Below are 23,418 nucleotides of genomic sequence, written 5' to 3' on the forward strand. Positions count from 1 at the left end.
GTGCTCTATAGATAAAAACCGTTGTGCACCGTGTCCTGATAATCATGTCAGTATCTGTCAGTCTACCGCTCTAGCCATCGCCTCGTTGCCCTCCTGCACCTCCGCCGCATTTCTTCTCATTGTTCTCCTGTCCTCGTCTTCATCAGGGCCGTGTCCTCCTTCCCGGTGGCCGCCATGTTCTGGAAGTTTGACCTGCACACCACGTCCCACATCGACCAGCTGCTGGACCGGGAGGACGTGACGCTGCGGGAGCTGATGGAGGAGGACGACGTCCTGCAGGAGTGCAAGGCCCAGAACCGCCGGCTGCTGCTCTTCCTCGCCCAGGACCGCTGCATGCAGGAGCTGGTCGGCCTCATCACCACGGAGCCCGCGGCCGACCTGGAGGAGCGCAGCCGCTTCAAGTGAGGCCACCGTCCTCACAAATTAATTCAAAATGTTTCATTTCTAATGTCCGACTCAATTTATTCAGTGACATGTCTTTGTAAGGCACGTCAAATGGTCAATTCTGATTGTGTATAAATTGTCAATATATCAATGTAGAATTGTTTCAATTAAAGAGATGCTCCAGTTACACTAGGTTTAGTTCAGGGATGAGCGTGATTAGTCGACTAATCGAATTGTCCACTCGGGCGGTGATGTCGACTTCTGAGAAACCGGATAAAGTATCGCACACGCATCACGAGAAACTTCGCCCTTACTCTAATAAGTAGGGCTGAGCGATTAATCTAATTCAAACCAATGACCCAATCTAACCAGTACGGCTGTCAATATTAACAAAAATCACGTCTGAATATTCCTTCTAAAAAAAAACCCCCAAACAAGTTAGAATATACAATCATATCTATTACAATTTAAGAATTATATAAAAAAAATTAAAAAAATTATAATTTGACCAACTTTAGGGCTGTGTCTGCCGCCTGCTCTGGAGAGCAGGGTCAGAGACCGAGCGGTGGGACGGCTCCTTTCTCCTGGATAATTACACGATTTGGTACTTTTTTTTTTCCGCTCCTCCACTCTTTATCCTTTGTTGTGAGATTTCAGAAAGTGGCCCTAAAAGATAGAAAAGAAAATAGGTGAGACCCGGTGCTCTGTCCAGGACCGCTGTGCGTGGCGTGCGCTGCTGGCAGAGCTCAGAACACCTGTATAGTCTGGGCGGAGGCTCTTCCAGGACCCTGCGTCTGTTTTTTTTAATGTTTTTTTTATTTATTATTATTTTTTTTTATCCTTTTTTTAAATTTAATGAGTTTGTACCTGCAGACAAAAAAAACAAACAGACAAAGCTCATTATCTTGCGCGCTCAAAGAGGGTGGACGTATGCGCGCAGCAATTTTATAAAAATGACGTCACGGCTAATCGACTGAAATTCTAATTAGTCGTCCACCATTAAAAATAAAATAAATGCCCATCCCTAGTTTAGTTTATATTGGTTCTGAACGTAGATGCTTTACAAAACTAAAGGTCTTGGTTTTATTTGAACCCCCTTATAAAGATGCAAGAATGTGCTTCTTAAATAACTTTTCTGCTGGAAGGTGTTTTTCACTGATTTCCCAGGAGCTAGGCTAGCTGATCCCACCTGCAGCCTTGCATTGAGCTAACACAGTTAGCATGCAGAAGACTTTTATCCTTTTTTTAAGAACAACTCTATGGGGCGGTTTTTCCAGACGGTTTTAGTCTAAATCAGGACTAAGAAAACCCCACTTAAATTAAATCTGATTTTAAAAATGCCTTAGCAAAGGCCTTAAAAATGGTTTAAATTAAGTTGAATTAGTTCTAGACTAAAGTCCTAGACCAAGCCGATGAAGGACTAGTCAGCTCCTTCTGTCTGGTCTTGTTGCTGCACTTAATCCAGATCATCCATTTCCTCTGTCGTCAAGGTCGACCTGGAGGCCCACGTCCATTCATCCAAAGATTTAATTCAAGCCTTCACTTAGATCAACTTGGTTTAGCCCAACTCTATCTCCTGGAAATCCAATTTTTTGTATTTTATTTTTCTTTAAACAAGACTATTTCAAGTCTGAGAACCTTGACTGAGAAAGTGCCATTTCAGTTATTCCCGATTTAAAAAGTGTGATTCAGTCTCAGACCGTGAAACCGCCCCTACCTCCTACCTCTGTCTCTGCAGGTTCCCCAACATCGCCTGCGAGCTCCTGACGTCGGACGTGTCCATCATCAACGACAAGCTCGGCGGGGACGACTCCCTGCTGGAGATGCTGTACCACTTCCTGAAACAGAGCCCGCCCCTCAACCCGCTGCTGGCCAGTTTCTTCAGCAAGACCATCGGGAACCTCATCGCCAGGAAGACCGAGCAGGTGGGCGGGGCCGCGCCGCGGACCGACAGCAGTTGGTGTCTTTCTGACCGAACGTGCATCAACTGAGTGTTTTTTCCTTCCCAGGTCATTTCCTTCCTGAGGAGAAAGGAGGGCTTCATCGGTCTGGTGCTGAATCACATCGATGCCTCCGCCATGATGGACCTGCTGCTCCGCCTCATCAGCTGTGTGGAGCCGGCCCCCTTGAGGCAGGAGGTCCTCGTGGTGAGTCCCCTCTAATGGCCAGTTCATGGAAATTGAAGCAATACTCAGAACCTTTACATGATGTAACGACCAAACTTTCTTTTTCATTATTATTAGTGGTACTACCATTTTTAGTACTACTATCATTCCCCTTTTGCTGGTATCCTATTATTGTTATTATTAGAATTGCTGTTGGTAGTACCACAATGGCTAATTGCCATTACTTTGCACTGCTACACACTGTCTTCAATCTATTGCCCAATTCAGGGAAATAAAAAACTTTCAACATTCTCTTAGCTCCTATTTAGTTAAATAAAAGTTCTTTGCGGTTGTAATTTTGCCTCATTAATATTATTATCGTACCACCATTTTTACTGCTATTATTATTACCATTTGCGCTAGTATCCTATTATTATTTTTAGTCATGCTATAACCGTACGCTGCTAGTTATTTATACTATTTGTACTTTACTTGAGCTGCCACCTCCCCATATTGGGCTCACTCACCAGTTAGCATAGTGATGCTACATAGTGCTACTGTTCACATCATTCATTATTTATTTATTTATTTGTTTTAACTGTTTTTTCAACTTCTGTTACTGTAACACCTACGTTAATAAAGTGTTATTTTTTTATTTGATCTTTTACTTAAGTTTTTATTCTATTTTATTATTATTTTCTTTTTATATTTTCTCAGAGTGCTGTTTTCAATGCTAATCATCTGTCGTAACACACCAATAATCACCATGACTAATCCCTCGTACGTGTAAGCGCATGTGGCAGAATAAACCGTGTACGCTGGCTCTCTTATCTTATCTGGTTGTTCTCTCCTCCCAGTGGCTGAACGAGGAGAAGCTGATTCAGAGACTCACGGAGCTGATCCACACAGGCAAAGACGAGGAGGTGAGTGCCACGCCCAGACCAGATTTCCCAATAACAAAACCATGCTCATAACTTGGTATTTACCTGCTCACTTATCTGGATTCCAAAGGAATACCTCAGACATTCTCCATCTTGGGGGTCACAACCTCAAGGTCGGATGCTTCTCTAAATAGTTTTGGAGTGCAGCTTTTGTCTTTTATGTGACTTTAATGTTTTGAAAAGCTAACATGTAACAGAAGAATTAATCAAATCATGATATGATTTAGTTACTTATACAAAGAGTGTTATCCCTTAAAATGTATATAGCAGGAAAACCTTTTTATTTATTTTTAAAATTAGAAAGAGAGAGATATTTATATATTTTTTTAGTTGTATTTATTTTATAACTTAAATATTATTATTATTTCTTTGTTTCAGAGACAATCAAACGCGTCCCAAACACTTTGCGACATCATCCGCCTTAGTCGAGACCAGGCCAATCAGATGCAGGAGAACATGGAGCCCGACCCGCTGCTGGCTGTGCTGGAGTCGTAAGTTTCAACACCGCCATGTGTGGTGCCACTTCCTGTGTGCGTGTGGCTGCCCCTATAGAGTGTGGGGAAGTCGTCTCATATGTGGTAAAGCCTTACATGTGTATATGTATAATGTGAGAAAACAATAATAACCTTTAATTGTCCAGCAACTTTCTTACATAAAGTGTTACATTGAAAGAAGGAAATCATATGGCAACAATAAAAGCAAAGCAAATAAGCGAAATGCAGTTGATGATAAAATAATGAATTAAAAACAATAGCAATAAGCCAATAACAAAGAAAATGCATTTCAATAGACAATGAGATTATTATTATATTTAAGTTAATAAAGGTCACATTGAATATGTATCATATTTGTTTTGTGTGAAATCCTTGCAAATGAGAAAATAGTGCGTAAAAGTACCTGAATTTAATTTCGTAATGCCTGAATGAACCCCGATAATGACACTTGAGACTAACAAGACAAAAGGCCATCACTCTCCCTCCACCTCAGCCTGATGATGACGATGACGACGATGATGACGATGACCCCCCCGTAGCTCCTCCAGAGACAGGAGGAGACAAACAGTTTACTTGAATTGAAATTGGTGTTTTGGCCAAACGACGGACGGACCTTCTGACCGAATGAGGTTCTGCTGGACTTTGTGTCTCAGGCAGGAGAGCGTCGCTGGGCTCCTGAAGACCATGTTCGAGGGGGAGCGGAGCGAGGCCTCCATCGTTAACGGAACTCAAGTGCTACTTACCTTATTGGAGACCAGGAGGTCTGGGTGAGTCACGTTACCTGCAATATCTTTATTGGAAAGGTAAACTGTGCAATATTGAAAATTAAATATATCAACAATTTGGCAAAATACCTGAATGTCAATATTGCTATGGCAATTTGTTTATGATTATTGGTTTCATAAAATATTCAATCTGAACTAAGGGCGGGTGAGTGATGGACATTTCTGAAAAAGTATTAAAAAAATAAAATTAAAAATCTCCATCTACGCCATAATGCAAAAATGATTAAAATATAAGCACGCCAGACCAAAAGGGGGCGATACTATGTCTTAATACTTGATCCATGAAAATGAACATAAGTAGGCGCTTCAGACAACACTGTACGGACACCGTTCCTCAAGATGGAGAGACTTTTAACCCGCTGGTGGAGAAACGGAGAACAACACGACGTCACTTTGAAGAAGATCCGTTTTACTTTCTCCACACAAACACACGGAAAACAGAGTTTCGAAAAAACCTCTGTTTACAGTTGCCAAAATGTGGTTTCCATACGGACACAAGGCAAAAAGCAGAGAAAATATGACAGGTTCTAAAACATCCACATCGGTGTGGACAGGGCCTCAGCGTTGAAGGACCATACCAGCGTCCAATTGAGGTTTAGTCCGTTTACTCGTCGGCACTCACACATTTTACATGAATGTCCGTTTTCCTTACGATTAGGCACATTTTAAATGTGGGAAAATTAAAACACCATATGGTGAAAATCCAACCTTAAAACTCTCCTGGTCCAGTTTAAAACTACGAACACAAATTTTTCATAGGTACTTCACTTTGCCGTATTGTGGAGTTCCATTTCAAAAGGCTTTAACACGAAAGTAGCAAAATACAGTAAAATTAAATGGCGGGGGGTTAAAATACGTGTTATTTTCATTTGACACTAACACTTACATCGGGGGCCTCAAACTACAGGCCCGGGGGCCACATCTGGCCCGTGAGACAATTTACATGCTACATGTTGATAATATATAGATAAATCTGACCCGCAAATATTTTTTTCAAATCACAATGCCTAATTAATTCACACAAATGTGCTTCATTTTCTCAAAATCTAAAACAGAATTGAATAGATCATTAAAGAGCTATTTCTGACAGGATTACGAGGCAATTCACTAATGTGCAGGAGAAACAAGACAAAAAAATTAACAGGCAGATTTTCCCCCTTAAGTTCAGCAAGGCCCCTCTAGAAGAAGACAACTTGAGGGGGGGACACGCCAGGTCATTTGACTTTGGGGCGACTGATCTACGTTGTTACAAAGATCACATTGGCAACCAACTACCAAAGTAATCCAAAATTTAGCGCTGAAGTGCTTGAAAAGTACTCTGTGGGGGGGGGGGGGGGGTCGCCACGTAATTAACATTTCCAGGATGTTTTTAACGACGTAGGTGGTGCAGTGAAATGTGAATTTAATCCATGCATGGTTGGAAATGGATGAAAACAGTTATATAGATTGTGTACATGTATATAATAGAAAAATGTATTATTCTGTTGACATTTTAATTTATTAACTACAGATTTTAAAAAATATATATATTTTTTCAGGCTTTTAAATGATATGAAGTGTTAAGGTGCTGTAGTTGTTCACATTGAAAGTGTCATTTCACCCCCGGCTGTTCTCTCTCTGCAGACTGGAAGGGCTGATGGATCTGTATTCTCAGGGTTACGAAAGGTCTTACACTGTCAACAGCAGTATTTTACACGCCATTGAGCCCCATCTAAAGGACTTCCACCAGCTTCTCCTGGACCCCCCCAAGGTACGTCAGCCCTTGAAAGCTTGCTCACTGGCACTCCGTTTGAGGAAGTTGAGCGGGTTCTCACCATCTACTTCAATTCCGCCCTCAGAAATGAGGGGAATGCACTGGAATACCTTGAAAATAGTCCCCTTTTGTACTGAAGTGCTCGAAAAAAAAAGGTGATTGTTCAAAACCTGTGATCTTCCCTCAGTTTTGTAACATAATAAAAAAATAAAAAGAAAATTCCAGGATGGCTTTTACGACATACGTGATGCAGGGAAATAAATGTACACTTAAAATAGTAGATGAGAATGAAATCGGTAATCAAAGTCCTTGAAAATGGAGAAAAATAGTGCTTAAAAAGTGAGTTTTAAGTAAGTTCTTGAAGTTAGTCTTGTCATGCCAGAATGAACCCTGAAACAAGTGCGTGCGTGTTAATGCAGGGCTCCAGACTGGACCATTTAGTTGCATTTTGTGACCTTTTTTGTACACAAAATGTGACTACATTTATTATGTTATATATCGTGAAACACGAGGAGGGAGCGAGCGTGAGCGTGTGTGTGCGTGTGTGTGCGTGTGCGTGTGTGTGTGTGTGTGTGTGTGTGTGAGAGAGAGTTGGGGAGCTGAGTCTCTCGCAGTGTTTCCCATGCATTGATTTATTTGTGACGCTATGGCAGCGGTTCCTATATGATCGGTGTCTACCGGCCGAATCGCGACGCAGATTTCGGTGCCGCGCTGAGCTGCCGATTGAGTTATCCGGTGCTCCGAAACCACCACACGCGCCTTGGCTAACATTATCGCTTGGAGCGCGCCGCTTGGAATCCTCCGTGTGACGCAGCGGCGCTCGTCAATGTCACAATATGGCCACTTAGCCAATCAGATAAAATAACTGTCAGTTATTTGTAAACATGTGAAATGTAACTCAAGACAAACGGCTTTAGTTCATAAATAATTACATTAAAATAAATTATATGGAGAACATCTCAGGTCTTGTGCACATTTGTTCTCGTCCTCCCCGTGTTCTCCACTGTGCGAAAAGGGATTCTCAGTACAGAGGATTTAATGTGATGTCAGAGGGTCACACTGTGTGGACACGGTGCAGGACCTGATTGGAATAAGTCTTGGAGGGGTTTGATGCCCGGGCGGCTGTGCAGGTGTGGTTCAGTCAGTTTTTTATTTTTATTTTAAAGTGCTCCTTCACTTTGTGACTTTTTCCTTTGCAGCAGATCATTGTCATTTCTATAAGTGTTATATTTATTGCAAAAGCATTTATCAGTAAGACAGTTAAGATGGAAAAAATACGGATGTGTTGCCTTGCATGTCAGTTCCGGTGGTGCTCCTAAATTTTGTGCTGGTGCTCCTAAAATTTTCAGTAGGGAGCACCAGTGCTACCGGTGGAAAAAGTTAGTCTGAAGCCGTGTAATGTGGGGCCATCACGCCTTGAGTTAGGACACGTTGTGGTGTCTTTGAGGAAACATTCTATTATGTTGAAGCCCTCAGGGTTTTTTTTCATTTTTAACTCATTGAAAGTAGCACCTCTCGCTGTATGAGTACAACACAGTGAGTACAACCTTAAATTGCAATAAATGTCTCTATGTACCCTCCTCGCAAAGCTGTGAGGCCAGGATTATTTATCGCTATTCATTTTAATTATCATTTAATTTCATCAGTTCTCATTTTACCTCTGCATATGGTACATTTGCATTTCAGCGCTTAATAAAAGGGAAGGTATTATTGCAACCTTTAGGTTGTTTGTTTATGTGCTTCTTCGGCACAATGGTTCCACCGTCGCCCCCATTTATTTCTGCTAACTGATTTTCACAACCGTATGTTGTGAAATTCCGGCTCTTGTTCAAACGGCACTTGGCAAAATGTGACTTGTGACTATTCGAGCTGACGCGCCCGCTCGGCGTGAAATAAAAACAACCTCTTCACTCTCGTTGTGCATCGTCGCTGCCCGGCGACTGCAACCGGTGTGACGAGGGGAAAAAAAAACAACTCTCCCTGAAATCTGTAGTTTGAGTGGTTGCTATGTTTACTTTCACTCTCCGTTATTGACTCTAGCTAGAGGCTTAGTTTGCGGAGAATCTGCTTCGTTTAGCAGTGGTTGCCACGGTAATGCTCTGGAAGGGTGATGGACTGGAGGTGGCCTCGAAGATCTGTCACTTGCTATTTATTCCAACACTGTCCAAAAGGCAGAGCTCTGTGTACATTATTATTATTATTATTATTAGGGCTGGCTATTTGGCTGGATCACAAAGGCTCATTATGCAATTCCATATTGATTTCTTGCCATATTTTGCATAATGTGAATTGCTTACGTGAATTACCAAAATATATCACGGAACAAATAGTTTTACACAAATATAATAATTATTCAAGATGGCTGCATAACCAAAAAAATTTTCAATGTTAGTATTTGCTAAATCGAAAAAAATATTTTGAAGTATCTATCTCACTGTACCTGCCGCCTGCCCTTTGTACATTTAAATATTATTGTTTTTATAATGTTTATTTTTAATGTTTTATGTACATAGTTTGATGTATTTTTCTCAAACATTGCTTTACTTCTTTTTACATTCTTAACTGTTGTTCTGTAAGTACGATACGTCAAAATCCTTGTATGTGTAAGCGTGCTTGGCCGATAAAGCCCGATTCAAATTCGGATATGGTTGTAATGCATAGTTTGGAAAAATTCTATGATGTCATCAGTACCCAAAACAACCGCTCTCACAATTCTCACTGCTTCTACTTGTAGAAAAGTGCAATATTGACAACCGTCGGCGTTCTGGAGGAGCCGCTGGGGAACGCTCGCCTTCACGTGGCCCGGCTGGTGGCCGCCCTGCTGCAGACCAGCGCCCCCAGTGTCTGCCAGGAGCTCTGCAGGCTCAGCACCGTGGACCTGCTGTTGGTGAGCCCAGGACCCCGTTTCAGCTCATTAACATTGGCTCATGTGATGTGTATTGCAATAATCTTGACTAAAAGAAAAAAATAAATGCGCTTATCCCAAGAATGCATATGGCAGTTCAAAATTGACCCAGTTTCAAATGTATTATTATTATTATTTATTTTTTTATATCAGATGGTACATATTATTCAATGGAGCTTATCAAGAAAAAATAGTTTACATCCTTGAAAAACACCTTAATTAAAGATATCCTGGAATTTCCTTTAGATGATCAAAATATTTTTGTTTGAAAGATAAAGCAAGAAAACAATCATCAGGGTCATGCTCGGAGCCAAATTTTTGACCCAAATTCAACAAACACTGGGATTATATGTCTGCTGACATGGGAAGATGAGAGATTTCAGCTCATGTCTTCTCGTCCTTGACGACCTCTTTATGGGACGACGTCTCTGTAAGAGCCTCCTTAAATATGTACAACAGGTCCTTCATACCAAATGCGGTAACTTTATTGAATTCTTAACAATGTTTAAATGTATTTCTGGGTCTTTATATTAACCTGTCTTGCAACACTCGCCTGCACTTATGCTGCTTATATGTTTTATAGTTATAATATCATTATTATATTGTGTATATGTTTTTAAAAACCACATCATGACTCCAAAGGCAAATCTCCACCTAGTGGACGATTGTTTATATTAATGACAATAATATATCTTCCTACTACACTAAATTAAGATTATATACACTCAATTAACAAAAGGAATCAGAATTGTTTTATTTTCGCCAGTTACATTTACCAATACAAGGAATTCCTTCAGGTGAGGTGCTGATGATATGCACACAAAATAAAAAGCTTGAGTAATACACAGTTTACGACGAAATAAAAATACAAAATAAGTAATGTATGCTGCTGCTGATAATATGGAGGTGTCATATAAGTGCATAATCATTATTATTATTTGTTACCCAATCCAACATGAGATGTTCCAGATCCCCCTGGAACAGGTTAGATAAGCCACAGTGTCTAGAAGGTTGCCTGTTTGAGCCCTTGGGTTCTTGACGGCCGACGAAAACCCGGTTTCCGCTCATTCCCAAACCTCCACTGAAGCTACTCTCCTTCCCCTCCTCCTCTCCAGGATCTGTTCTTCAAGTACTCCTGGAATAACTTTTTGCACTTCCAAGTGGAGCTGTGCGTGGCGTCCGTGCTCAACCACCCGTCCCAGGAGGAGCGGCTGGTCCAGAACCACAAGGAGCGGCCGGCCGCGCCCAGCCCCGAGGCCCAGGAGGCGGGGGAGGGCGGGGTGGCGGCGATGGTGATGGCAGAGCCGGGTGGCGGCGACGCAGACGCCTCCATCCACAGCGCTTTGGTAGCACATGTAGGTCCAACATGTTCTCTGTAGTAGCAGTAGGAGTTGTAGTATTAGTAGTAGTAATGGCTGCGGCTTCTCGTTTCGTGCCTAAATCCTGTGGAAGAAGACGCGTGTTCCAAGCCAAAGGGAATGTTCTCGAGGGAGTAGAGCTGGACCTCCTCCTTTATTGTCGTCATTAAGTTAAGTTGATATGAAGTGAAGTCATTATAAGAAGTGATGAGAGGAGAGCACCCTATCTGTCCTCTGTTCAGCTCTTCCAGAAGTGCCGACTGGTGCAGAGAATCCTCGACGCCTGGGAGGAGAACGACAAAATCCAGTGAGTGTGTGTTACAGCAGAAAAATAACAAAGGCTTTATTCGACACTTAGCATGAACTACCTTACTACAAGGACCCTGATGCACATAATTATAATAAATAATCTTTATTTGTATAGCACCTTTTAAACAACATTTGCAGCTATATGTGCTTTACAGATGTTTTGAAATTAATCATTTGCAGTACTTATTTAAAGTGAATTAAGTTTTAAATACATCTTCTGATGCTCAAACTTGAACACAGGTCATCAGTGTTGTATCCTCTAGTAATTGGGTGTTTCGGGTCTTGCAACAGACACCCTCGTCCAGGTGACCCAAACCAAGGTTGATCAAGCCTTGGCCTGTGTCCAAGCGGCACGCCACTGACCCCACTGGTCACCCCTTTTCAGCCACAGCCATCCAGATGCCTTTTCCGCTGCCTCCACGTATAGTATAGAATAGTACATCTGTGTAGGAAAAAAACACAATAAACAAACAATTGTTGCATGTCGCGATGCAGATGTTTGTTTTTCATTCTTGAATGAATATTTTGCTTCAGTGCTTCCCCGCTGTCCCAAGTCTTCTCAGTCCAAATTGTCTGTGAAACCATTTGACACTCGTTACGCGCCCCAGACCTGGCTTAGTGTAGATTCAGCTTTTTTGGTGCTGAGGCCGTAACACTGCCTCCCTGTCGACGGCAGAGCGGAGGGTGGCACCAGGAGAGGGAACATGGGTCACTTGACCCGCATTGCCAACATGGTGGTGCAGAACGTGGAGAAGGGACCCGTCCAGGCCCAGATCTCCGATCTCATCAAAGGTACTAAACACAGTTAAAAGTTATTTACATTTTGAACTTGAATGAATCAACTAATGAAGACATTCTGAAGATAAATTCTGATACAATGAAAATTCTATGATGTATTGAATGCAAAGAATAAATCTTCAGCTTCTCATGTATTTTTTTTTTTTTAAGTTTTTCAGTATTTTTAGTGTGGCCATGTCCACACGTCTACGCATATTTTTGAAAACGTAGTATTTCCTCTGCGTTTTGGCCTCTTGTCCACTTGAAAACTGCGTTTGAACTGGAAACAAAGCCTCTGGAAAAGGCCTTCCAGGGTGGAGGTTTTTCCAAACGTTGTTTTTCGTGTATTTATGTGGAGGAAGTAAAACGGAGCCTCTTGAAAACACTGACGTCAGGTTTCAACTTTTGCGTTTGGATGCGCCAGGAAGCTACGAGCACCGGCCGTTGTGATCTCCACGGCGTGTCCATTTAAAGTTTAAGAGTCTCCAACTTCAGGAACGCCATCCGTACAGTGTTGTCTGAATTTTATGAACCACGCTTCTAGTGTTCGTCCGGCCTGGAACGCTTATGTGAGCGTTTTAAATAGTTTTTGCATGCTCATGTGGACGGAGGAGGAAACGTGCCTTTTCAGAGCGATCTGTGTACGTGTGGACGGGGCCTTAACTGTACCATACAAATAAAATGAATGAAAGTCCTTCCTGGGGTGTCTGGTTGTCCTGCAGAGCTGCCAGAAGACTGCAGAGGGCGCTGGGAGAGCTTTGTGGACGAAACCCTGCGGGAGACCAACAGGAGGAACACTGTGGAGCTGGTGAGACAAATTTGCTTTAATTTATATCGTTTGGTTTTCATTTGGAATTTAGTTTGAGTCAGTTCAGTCTGGATTTTTGTGTAAGATGATTTTTCGTAGCCTTGTTGTTGTCAAAACTTAATTTGATTTTTTTGGGTTTACGTTTTAGACTATTTTCATATTCACAATAATGCAATTAATGTACATTCTGTCAGCAACATTTAGAGTTGTGACATTAGGGCTGTGCGATACTACTATATATATCGTACGACGATTTTAATATTACCATTGTATATTTATTTTTTATACCTTTTCTCTCACCGTGTCGTAAATCAGAGGCAGAACTGCTTCATGGCAACGTATACCATAATTTGGAGTCATGGTGCAAACAAACATGGCTCTTCGGGAAATGACTCATAGACCAATCATGGCGCATGGAGCTTAAAAAAAACATCCTTGTTTTTTGTTTACAACTTTCTTTGAAGTGTGTTGATGAAAAACTTGTGTTTGATAAGGTTATGTCAAATTTCATGGTGGCACCGTTCATGAATTATTACATGACATAAAATTGAGGGTGACTGCCGAGCCGAAGCAAAATACCTTTTTATTTGCCCATCACGTTTTAGTTCAATGTTTCAGTGAATGAAAGTTTACATCTTGAATTTTGCAAATAAGTTGGATTTTGATATCGCAAATTTTTCCCCCCCGCTCAATTTGCCTCTTCAGTGAATTTATGAGCCCTGTCGAGGGCTATTTCCCATGCTGTGCCTCGTCACAAATCAAATTCAAATAGGATTTACCATATTATTATTCGATTTTTTAAAATATAAACTATTTATTAACTGCATATACAGAAAAGCTGCTGTATCGTGACATATCGTTATTGAGATTTGTAATGACCTATATCGGAATTAAAGATTTGGGCCATTTCGTACAGCCCTCCCTACGCCACATATTGACATAACATTGATATCGTAGCTGCACACGGTCTGAGATTGGTTATACAAATATTTATACCATTATATCATAAAATATTTTTTGACGAATGCCTCAGGGTTTATAATTTGACGATATTTTGCAGATTATTCTTGCCCATGGTCCTGTCATAAGATATTTATACGCAAGAAATCAAGCATTGATTATGTGGGTATTATGACCATTGATTAGAAAATCAACAGTCTAAACTTCAGAAAGATAAATTACTGTTATTTTCCTTAAAGACCACATTTTACTTTATTGCTTTATTACAATAATCAGAATCCCAGACAGTATCTAGTCTCCTAGTCACCCTAATAACAATATATCATGCAGCTGTAGTTGATTGCAATGAACAAGTAAATGCTTGTTTCTGGAATTTGTATTCGAGGGTTAGGGGCTGTTTATTGTGAATAAATACTTAAATACCCTTAATCCTCAACTGTGTGTGTGTGTGTGTGTGCTGTAAATACCAATATAAATAATAGAGAATGAGATTAAGATTCAATGTACTTTTAATTAAAAGGGTAACATTGAAAATTGGTTATTTGTTTTGTGTGCTTTAAAAAGTACTTGAAAGTCTTTGAATTTTATTTTGTAATGCCACAATGAGCCCTATGATTATATGCCGGAAATAGCCAATAGCCTTCCCCCAAAATATCCTAGTGAAGGTATTTGGTGGAGAACTTGACATTTAACTTTGTATAAATGGGCCAGTGCTGTTCTGATAGGTGTTGTTCCCACTGTGCTGCAGGTGAGCACCCACAACATGCACTCTTCCAGCGAGGACGACGACATGGAGGGCCCCTTTCCCAACGACCTCTCTCTCCAGCAGGTGGCGCTCTTTCCTCCTCTAGACAATATGAAGGAATCAAAATACTCATTGAATTTGGCTGTTGGGGTTGCAAAGTTTCTGGAATATTCAAAAGTGGAGGGTTTGGGGTCAGTCACTTTGTTCATCCCCAATGTCCAAGCAGCTCACATCAGAAACAATAGACAGTCATAATGACAAACATTAGAATAAAAATAGCCCCTTTCCCACGTGCGCTGAAAGCCCTAAATCTACCGGTAATGTTCCATGTTGGCGTCATGCGGGAGCAGGAGCCAGTGTCGATGTTCGGTAAATTTCTCCACTGTCTAAGTAGTATAATTTCCTGCAAATTGCGGGAACGGCTGTGAATGGAAGTGTGTGGAAATCGAAGCAGTAACATTTCCGGAAAGTAGGGGCGGAGCACAATCCAAATAAAGCCCAAATAGTGAGTTAATATGAATATTTATTTGGTACAAATATTCCAAAAATGGTTTGTTTGAACCTGACGGGATAATGGAAAAAAACTGAAAATTTGAAACATTTAAGCAATTAAAGCCTTAAGAATTAACTGTTACACTATAAAATATGGCAGGATAATAGAAAATAAACCTGAACATTTTTGATTAAGAAGTATACATTTGAGAATTTTAAGCAGTGTAAACCTGAGGAAACCTGAGGAAGTAGTAAAACAGAAAACTGACAAAACCAAAAATGAACTATTTCACGCTTCTTTTTGTTGGACAAATAAACCCAAACATGCAAGGCTCGTATTGCCCCATTATGTGCATTAGTATAAGATTTTTATTATGATATTGAAATTTGGCAGTATTTCCAAAATTCCTAAGCTTAAAGACATACTTTTTATAATTCATAGTAATTCCCAATTTAGATGCATTCAAACATAAGATCTTGTTTTTTCAAATATATTTTTATGTGAACTCGCCATGTAGATGCAGGAATGTATCTCTTAAATAACTTTTGAGACGCTGGAAGGTGTACTTTCGATATAATTTACAGGAGCTTGGCTAGCAGATCCCATTTGCAACTCTTCAGTGCGCGAACACAGTTAGCATGCAGAGCTGGTGAAGCGTCCTTTGCACAACATCATGGAAACACGAGGCGGTCGTTGACCAGTTTTTTACCGTTTGACTCCGCCTCCTGCAGGCGTTCTCCGACTACCAGATCCAGCAGATGACCGCCAACTTCGTCGATCAGTTCGGGTTCAATGACGAGGAGTTCAGCGAGCACGACGAAAACATAAAGTGAGTGAATGACCAAAATATATAAAGTGAGTGACGAAAAAATATAAAGTGAGTGAATGATGAAAATATATAAAGTTAGTGTATAATTTAAATATATAAAGTGAATAATGAAATATATAAAGTGAGTGAATAATGTAAATATATAAAGTGAGTGAATGATGAAAATATTTAAAGTGTATTATAGTGTATTATATATTTAAAATAAATATATAAAGTGAGTATAATAAAAATATTAAGTGAAAAATGAAAATATATATAAAGTGAATGAATAATTAAAATATTAAGTGAATAATGAAAATATATCAAGTGAGTGAATAATGAAAATATTAAGTGAAAAATGAAAATATATATAAAGTGAGTGAATAATGAAAATATTAAGTGAATAATGAAAATATTAAGTGAATAATGAAAATACACTACTCACAAAAAGTTTGGGATATTTGGCTTTCGGGTGAAATTTATGGAAAATGTAAAAAGTTCACGCTACAGTGATATGATATGATGAAAGTAGGGCATTTAAGTAGAAGATACAATGGTGATTTCTTCATCTCAAACTATGTATTGAAATAAAAGCCAACAACAGTGGTGGGTTTACCACAACAACAAATGTCAACGTCTCAATAACTTGTCATGTGCCCTTGAGCATCAGTTACAGCTTGACAACCACGTCTCATGCTGTTCACAAGTCGACTTATTGTCTGCTGAGGCCTGGCCCCCCACTCTTCTTGAAGGGGGCCCTCAGGTCATTGAGGTTCTGGGGTACAGAGTTAGGAGCCTCTACACGGCCACTCAGCTGATCCCATAGGTTTTCTATGGGATTCAGGTCTGGAGAAAGTGCAGGCCACTCCATTTGAGGTGCCCCAGTCTCCAGCAGCCGTTCCCTAATGATGCCTCCTCCATGAGCTGGAGCGTTGTCCTCCATGAAGATGAAATGAGGCCTGTGTTGTTCATGCAGGGGCACAATGACTGGATGAATGATGTCATTCAGGTAGTATGGGCTTGTCACTGTACCATTCACAAAGTGTAGGACAGTTCTGTATTGACCAGACACACCTGCCCACACTGTAACACCACCACCACCAAAGGCTCGTCTGGTGACAGTGGCTGATGCGTAGCGCTCTCCTTGACGTCGCCATCATTTCTGCTCAACGTGAATCGACTTTCATTCGAGAACAGCACTGAGGCCCCTGGTCCCTCGTCCAGCGTCAACGCTCCCTGGCCCCTGCAGGACGATGATGCCTGTGCCTGGTGGTGTGGTCAGGTGCCCTTGCAGGTGGTCTAGCACGCAGACCACGCCGACGTAAACGGTTGTGAATGGTCTGACGTGACACTTGGTGCCTCTCACCTTAAATGTGCCTGGAGTTGAGTGGCATCATCATCAGGTTCCGCAGGGCACTGTTGGGTGCTGTTGATCAGTTGTTAGGTGTGGTCTTGGTCTCATGATGTCAACATGTGAACAGCATGATGAAGAGGACTTTAAATACTAATTCTAATTGAACCAGGAAATGTATTGGTGGAGTCATGGATCAAACACCTGTTGTGAATTTTGCCGTTCAGCTCCTTGTTAGAGAACAGAAAGTTGTGCAAAAAGTACTAAAACATTGAACAGTTGGAATCAAAAGTTTAGAGAAGATGTGCATTCAAAAGTTTAGAGAAGGTCAAATGAAGTTCACCATATTTTCATTAAGTGAATAATGAAAATATGTAAAGTGAGTTTTCTACTTTGAATCCAGTTTAACCTCCCCTTTTTCCCGTTTCGTTTCTCCCGCAGTGCCACGTTTGACAGAATTGCCGAAATAAACTTCAATCTAGATGCTGATGATAATAGTGTAAGTAGTACACGTCATCAGTTTGAAGTTATTCATTTAAATGTTTTTTGGTCATTCATGTCTTGATATAGCCTCCAGTGACATTTTCTGGTATTTCTGAATCACACAAGCTAACAAGAAAGCTCATGGTGTATATATATTTTTAATTTGTCCAAAAATTGTACGGTTATTCCTATTACAGGGATTGTACAAACTGAAAGATTCTTCTGTTCATGTCAGTTGAATAACTTGTTGGTAATAAATCAGTTAGTTCTTGGAGAAAGGCTGGACATTCAATTCAATTCAGAACGATACCATTATATATGTCATGTTTATTTACCGTCTGTATTATAACCAGAGGTGAAGAAAGCCACACTTGTGCTAAAGTAGAGATCTCTAACTAAAAAAGGTGAAAGTCACTCATTAGAACACTACTTCAGTGAAAGTCTTAAAATATCTGATCTTGCAGTGTGTAGAATTTAGTGGCACCTAGCTGTGAGCTTGCAGATCGCACTGAATAACCCTCCCCAACACGGCGGCCTGGGTGGAAGAGACGGTGGATGCGAAACTCACAAAAAAACACAAAAGGCCTCCGCCATAGAGAAGCTGTTTGGTTTGTCCATTCTGGGCTACCTTAGAAAAAACATGGCGGTGCAACATGGCGCCCCCCCCCCCCGTGTAGATAAAAACGGCTCATTCTAAGGTACCGAAAACACAATAATTCTTTTTTTTTTTTTTTTTTTTATCGGATTATACACTTATTAATACACACTTATGAATATTATATTACATTTCTGCCAAGTCATTTCCGTAAATTCTACACACTGCACCTTAAGTATCCATCGTAATTATATTGTATTAAATGTACTTAAGTATCAAAAGTAAATGCTGTGGCAAAATAAAAAGCCATTTTTTGCTATAAGCTTAGTTTTTATTTGTTTAATTTATTTGCTCAAGTTTTATTCTGGTTGCCAGTATTGCCATATATTTTGGATAAGCATAAGACTCATCTTTCACTCGGACATCAGAACAGCAATGCAGCAAAAACGAAACCGAACACGGGCAGGGATGCCAGGTCTCCATCACAAATCCGACAAAAAAAAAAAAACAACAAAAAAAACGACCCGCTTCAACTTATAAGAATCAGATAAATTCCACTGGAAAAGCGCGGCCCTGGCAACCCTGACCACGCTGCTGGCCATCAGCCTTGATTGGAACGTGAACCTGGTGAGAACTGGCTTCACTAACATCACCCACGACCACTTTTCCTCCCGTTTCATTTGGTAGCGAGTAACGAGGGTGTTCGGGGTAAATGTGTGGCGGCGAAGGTCGACTTTTTTTTTTGGGACTAAATGCAGCCGAGGAAAAGTGAAAGTCGACAGAAATATGACTCAAGAACAGATACTCCCTAAAAATGACTTAAGTAGAGTAAGAAAGTGTTTTTACTCTGTTAACTTTACACAACACTGGTGTCATGGGAAACTGCAGGAGTTCCTGAATCACACAGAATCGTCTCCAAACGTGTAGGTTAAATGGAAGTGGTGCCTCGTCTGGTTGCTCATCCTCTTGTCTTCCCGGCCCGCAGGCCAACGCTGCTGCTTTCGAGGCCTGCTGCAAGGAGCGGATTCGCCAGTTTGACGACGCTGATGAAGACGAGGACATTTGGGAGGAAAAGGAGATGAACTATGCAACACACGTCAAGTCCAGGACGAGGTCAGACGACGTCCTTGTCATTAGGAATTGTTTTTTGGTGTAATCAAACAATTTTTTTTTCTCCATGTTATTTATTTTGTTTGTTTGTTTTTTATATTCTTTTTCTAGGTTGTGTTTTGTTGTTTATCATTAAGTGTTCAATGTCATATTCTACCGGTACAGTTAACCATTAGACTTTATTATATTTCCACATTTTCCATATGTTGGCATTGTGGCACTTCCGCCTTCCACGCACCCTCCGACACAGAGAATAAGCCCGGAGCGGAAACATGTCATGACAAGGGCCTCTCTCTCTCTCTCTCTCTCTCTCTCTCTCTCTCTCTCTCTCTCTCTCTCTCTCTCTCTCTCTCTCTCTCTCTCTCTCTCTCTCTCTCTGTGTGTTTGACCTGTTGCTAGTTGATTGTTCTAACCAGCAACAGGCGTACAGCCACCCTGATCCCAGGCCAAATGAACTAGACCCAAGACAGGTGTGGCTGGTTAAACCACACCAGCCCCACACCGCAGCCATTTTCTTTATTTATATTTTTATTACATTACTTTCAAAATGTTTCTATATGATAATATATGATAAATCATATATTTTTTTATTATTTGCTTGAAGATTTATCTTATATTATAACGAGATGAAAAGAACTGGGAAGAGGCTTTATTTTGGTCTCAAATCTACTAAATAAATGTTAAAGGAAAGACTTCTAGACCAGTCAAATTATTCAAGTTATCTGGTTTTTAAAGAACGTTTCCTCCCCCTCTGGGTGCAGATTCGGGGTGTCTCTCACCACGGAGGGGAGCTCCAGGAGCAGCCTGGAGAACGGGGGTCGCGAGCGGGATGGGGGCTCCGGCTACGAGGGGGGAGAGGAGGAGGAGGAGGAGGAGGAGGAGGAGGAGGAGGAGGAGGAGGAGGAGGAGGACCCCGCACAGCCCTCCTCAGAAACAGGTGCGGACGCCTCGGCTAAACACAGGGGTTCTCGCCGGGTGTTGGAATGTCGTCCCCAAAAATGTTAAGTACTGAAATACCTTGAAAATAGCCCCCTTTTGGGCTAAGGTGCTTGGGGGAGGGGGAGGTGATATTCCCCCTGGTTTTGTTTTTCAAATAATTACATAATAAAATAGATTCCAGATCTACCACATCTATGATGCAGAGAAATGTAAATTGAATCCAGCATGGTTGGAGAACTGACACTTATAATAGATAATATATACCAATATAAATAACAGATAATGAGACGAGGATTATATTTGATTTTAATTAATAAAGATCACATTGATAAGTGATTATATTTGTTTGGCGTGTCTTTGAAAATGGGGGGGGAAAAAATTCCAAAAGTGTACTTTTGTAATAGCAAAAGGAGTCCACCTGACAGTAAGTAAACAATGTAGATCAGGACGATACCACCTTAAATGCATCACAACCGCAACTTGGTTTCATTTCCAACCGAGTTAGCGCCAACTGACCGATCGGTAACCCGGCTTTAACCCCCGTGCCGGCGTGCAGGTCCCAGCTGGACGGCCAGCTTCGGGGAGTCCAGCGGCGCCGCCTCCTCCCCGTCCCCGGTGGGCTGGGAAACGGAGCCCCCCAGGAGCGCCACCGACTCCAAGGAGACCAGCTGGGCCAACTTCACCCACTTCCAGCCTTTCTGCAGGTGACAACGCGCAAAGCCCCCCCACCCCCCAAATATTGTCACGTCCTGATATAAAGGACCTGTTTGATTCAAACCCACACTCCACCCACCCCAAGCTCACACTTTGCTCCTGTTTCGTTGTGTGGCGGCGGACCCCGCCAGCGGTGAGGCCGGCCCCAGGTGCAGCTCTCCTGTGGAGTCCGGAGGTGGAGAAGTCGACAAACAAGCCAAACAGAAGCAGGAGACGAGCGGTGAGTGAGTGTGCGCTAGTGAGTGTGCTAGTGCATTTCAGAACAATGGTGGATGGATGGAACAACCCTCACATGTGTTAAATTCTAGTGTTATTTTGTTTCTCTTTGTTTCCCTGTGTCATGTTGTTACTGGATGATGTCATAGTTGGAATTAATCCATAACTGATGTTCAGTCTCTTCTTTAATAAATGTACCGCTGTTCTTTTTCTTTTCTTTGAGATGTAATAATACTGACAATAACACTTCTTTAATCGCTAAGAAAACAAAACAACAGCAATGGTGGCTCCTGAAGACGATGCAAAAAAGCCTTTTCTTAATGTCGCTGCAACTTTTGCAAAATTCATAAAGAATCCTGAAACCTCCCCATGGGGATGAATAAAATGTGACGTTACCTTCAGTGTGTGTGGATTGGTTGAATTTGCAAAGTGGTGATTTCCTGGAGGGACTGGGTAAAGTTGTCAAACAGGAAATCTAAATATCTTTCTCTTAAAGATATCTGATTTAAGGTGTGTGTGTGTGTGTGTGTGTGTGTGTGTGTGTGTGTGTGTGTGTGTGTGTGTGTGTGTGTGTGTGTGTGTGTGTGTGTGTGTGTGTGTGTGTGTGTGTGTGTGTGTGTGTGTGTGTGTGTGTGTGGCAGAGGGCAGGGACAGCAGCTCTGGAGGCTCGGACAGCGAGGAGGAGAGTAAGAACGCCAAACCCAGTGACCTCAAGAGGTAACACACACACACTGCTCCAGCAAATTGTAAAAAAAAGTCAAGTTATTATCAGCGTTACCACGGGTAACGCAGCACAACGCTGTTACCTTGATGCATTTTCCTCGTTTGACGCAGACGTCTGCGTGCCCGTGTTCTTTTGGGTCAAATTTGAGTCAATTCAGAATTATTATAATAATTAATCGCACCAATTATCAAATTGCCAAATGTGTAAAAACAACAAAAATAAATACACACGTCATCATGAAACATATTTAGTTATATTCTGTTCTGTTTTTAAATTCCCCCAAAAAATCAAGTGAAGTTGTCTGGATTAATAAAGCACTGTTTTATATATTTATATTTAAAATCAATCTCCCGCAGCGAGGAGTGTCCCGTGTCCCTGGACAAACTGTCCCTGTCCGACCCCCCGGACGCACACACTGACAGGAAGTACGTGTTTTACCCATCATGCACCTTGAGAACAGAGCTGACATGTCAACTCTGGAGAACATTTACAATTAAAGGTTTTTTTAGTGTAAATGTGTTTAATTTAGTGTTTTATATAAGGACTCCAAATGAGGTTCTGTGGCGTAAAGAATTGTTTATATTTCTTAAATATTGGTGTATATTTCATTTTCCTCTTGTATATTGTAATTTCTTACTCATATTTCTTTGTGTCATGTTGTATTCTATTTTATTTGTGATGTGAAATGAATGAATTATATCGTAACGTTAATATTCTTATGACGCGCAGAGAGGAGACCCCGCAGCCGGCCGAGGTGTCCGTCAACGGGCCGGTGTGACCACGCCCCCTCTCGGACAGACCACGCCCCTCCCTCCAGGCGGACTCGCTCTGCTCCGTCATTGGACCTGGACACTGCCAATCAACACCGACACCGAGGAGGCGGGACAATGTAAAAACAACAACAACAAAACACATCACGACGAACAGAAACAGACGAATCGTTTTTCCTCGAAGCCTCGAAACATTTATTTTTTATTTTATTTTTATTTTTATTTTTTATTTTTTTCGGCCGTTGCCCGCGGCAACGTGCGGTTTTAATGTAGCGGCGATCTCAAAGCCACAGAATCCACGGAGTTCAAACATCTTTTTGTATTTCCTGAAGGATTGATCTCTCTCTCTCTCTCGGTTTATAACGTTCGACAGAAGCTTTTTTTTTTTTTTTTTTTTTTTCTTCCTCGGCCGGTTTTAAAAACAAAGATAAATATTTTGGTTATTTTCATTCTTCTTCTTCTCCTTCTTCTTTCTGAGCTTGAGAAAAGCACTTATGCAGCCGTCTCCTGGACTTGAGAGCACAATGTAAAGATCCTCCCCGACCCAAACAGCTTTCCACGTTATTCTTTAAAAAAAAAAAAAAAAAAAGATTTGCTGTCGATAAAACACCGGAACCTCGAATGTTTCTTTTTTTTTTTTGTTTTTTTTGCCGTTTTTCTCCAAGTGCTTGAGGAGAAGCGGGCGAGGTCGGGGGGGGGGGGGGGGGGGTTGTTAGCATCATCCAAACATTTACTGTCTCCACGTGTGCAATAACGTCAAATCAGCGCATTTTATTTAAAGACGGGAGAAAAAAAAAACCAATCACACAGAAATTCAACTTTTAGTTTCCGGATGTTGTTGTTGTTGTTGTTGTGATTCATCGGGTCGAAAAAAAAAACCAAACAAAAATA

The 23,418-nt window shown here is 41.2% G+C and overlaps 1 protein-coding gene across 1 annotated transcript; it reads left to right on the plus strand.

Annotated features, from left to right (window-relative positions):
• Window positions 1-174: 174 nt before the first annotated feature.
• LOC307246235 (serine/threonine-protein phosphatase 6 regulatory subunit 2-like) lies at window positions 175-23,153 on the plus strand (the record flags this gene model as incomplete). Its single annotated transcript, XM_080022098.1, has 22 exons — window positions 175-401; window positions 2,123-2,309; window positions 2,394-2,531; window positions 3,347-3,412; window positions 3,809-3,921; window positions 4,578-4,691; window positions 6,333-6,459; window positions 9,197-9,349; window positions 10,483-10,722; window positions 10,968-11,032; window positions 11,711-11,826; window positions 12,534-12,619; window positions 14,328-14,408; window positions 15,549-15,646; window positions 17,418-17,475; window positions 19,040-19,167; window positions 19,926-20,101; window positions 20,660-20,807; window positions 20,949-21,037; window positions 21,675-21,750; window positions 22,114-22,182; window positions 22,487-23,153. The coding sequence occupies 22 exons, from the start codon at window positions 175-177 to the stop codon at window positions 22,533-22,535; spliced, it is 2,604 nt and encodes an 867-aa protein (XP_079878224.1). The 3' UTR covers window positions 22,536-23,153.
• Window positions 23,154-23,418: the final 265 nt, after the last annotated feature.

Source organism: Zeus faber (assembly GCF_960531495.2).
Source record: "Zeus faber genome assembly, chromosome: 21".
Lineage (NCBI taxonomy): Eukaryota > Metazoa > Chordata > Actinopteri > Zeiformes > Zeidae > Zeus > Zeus faber.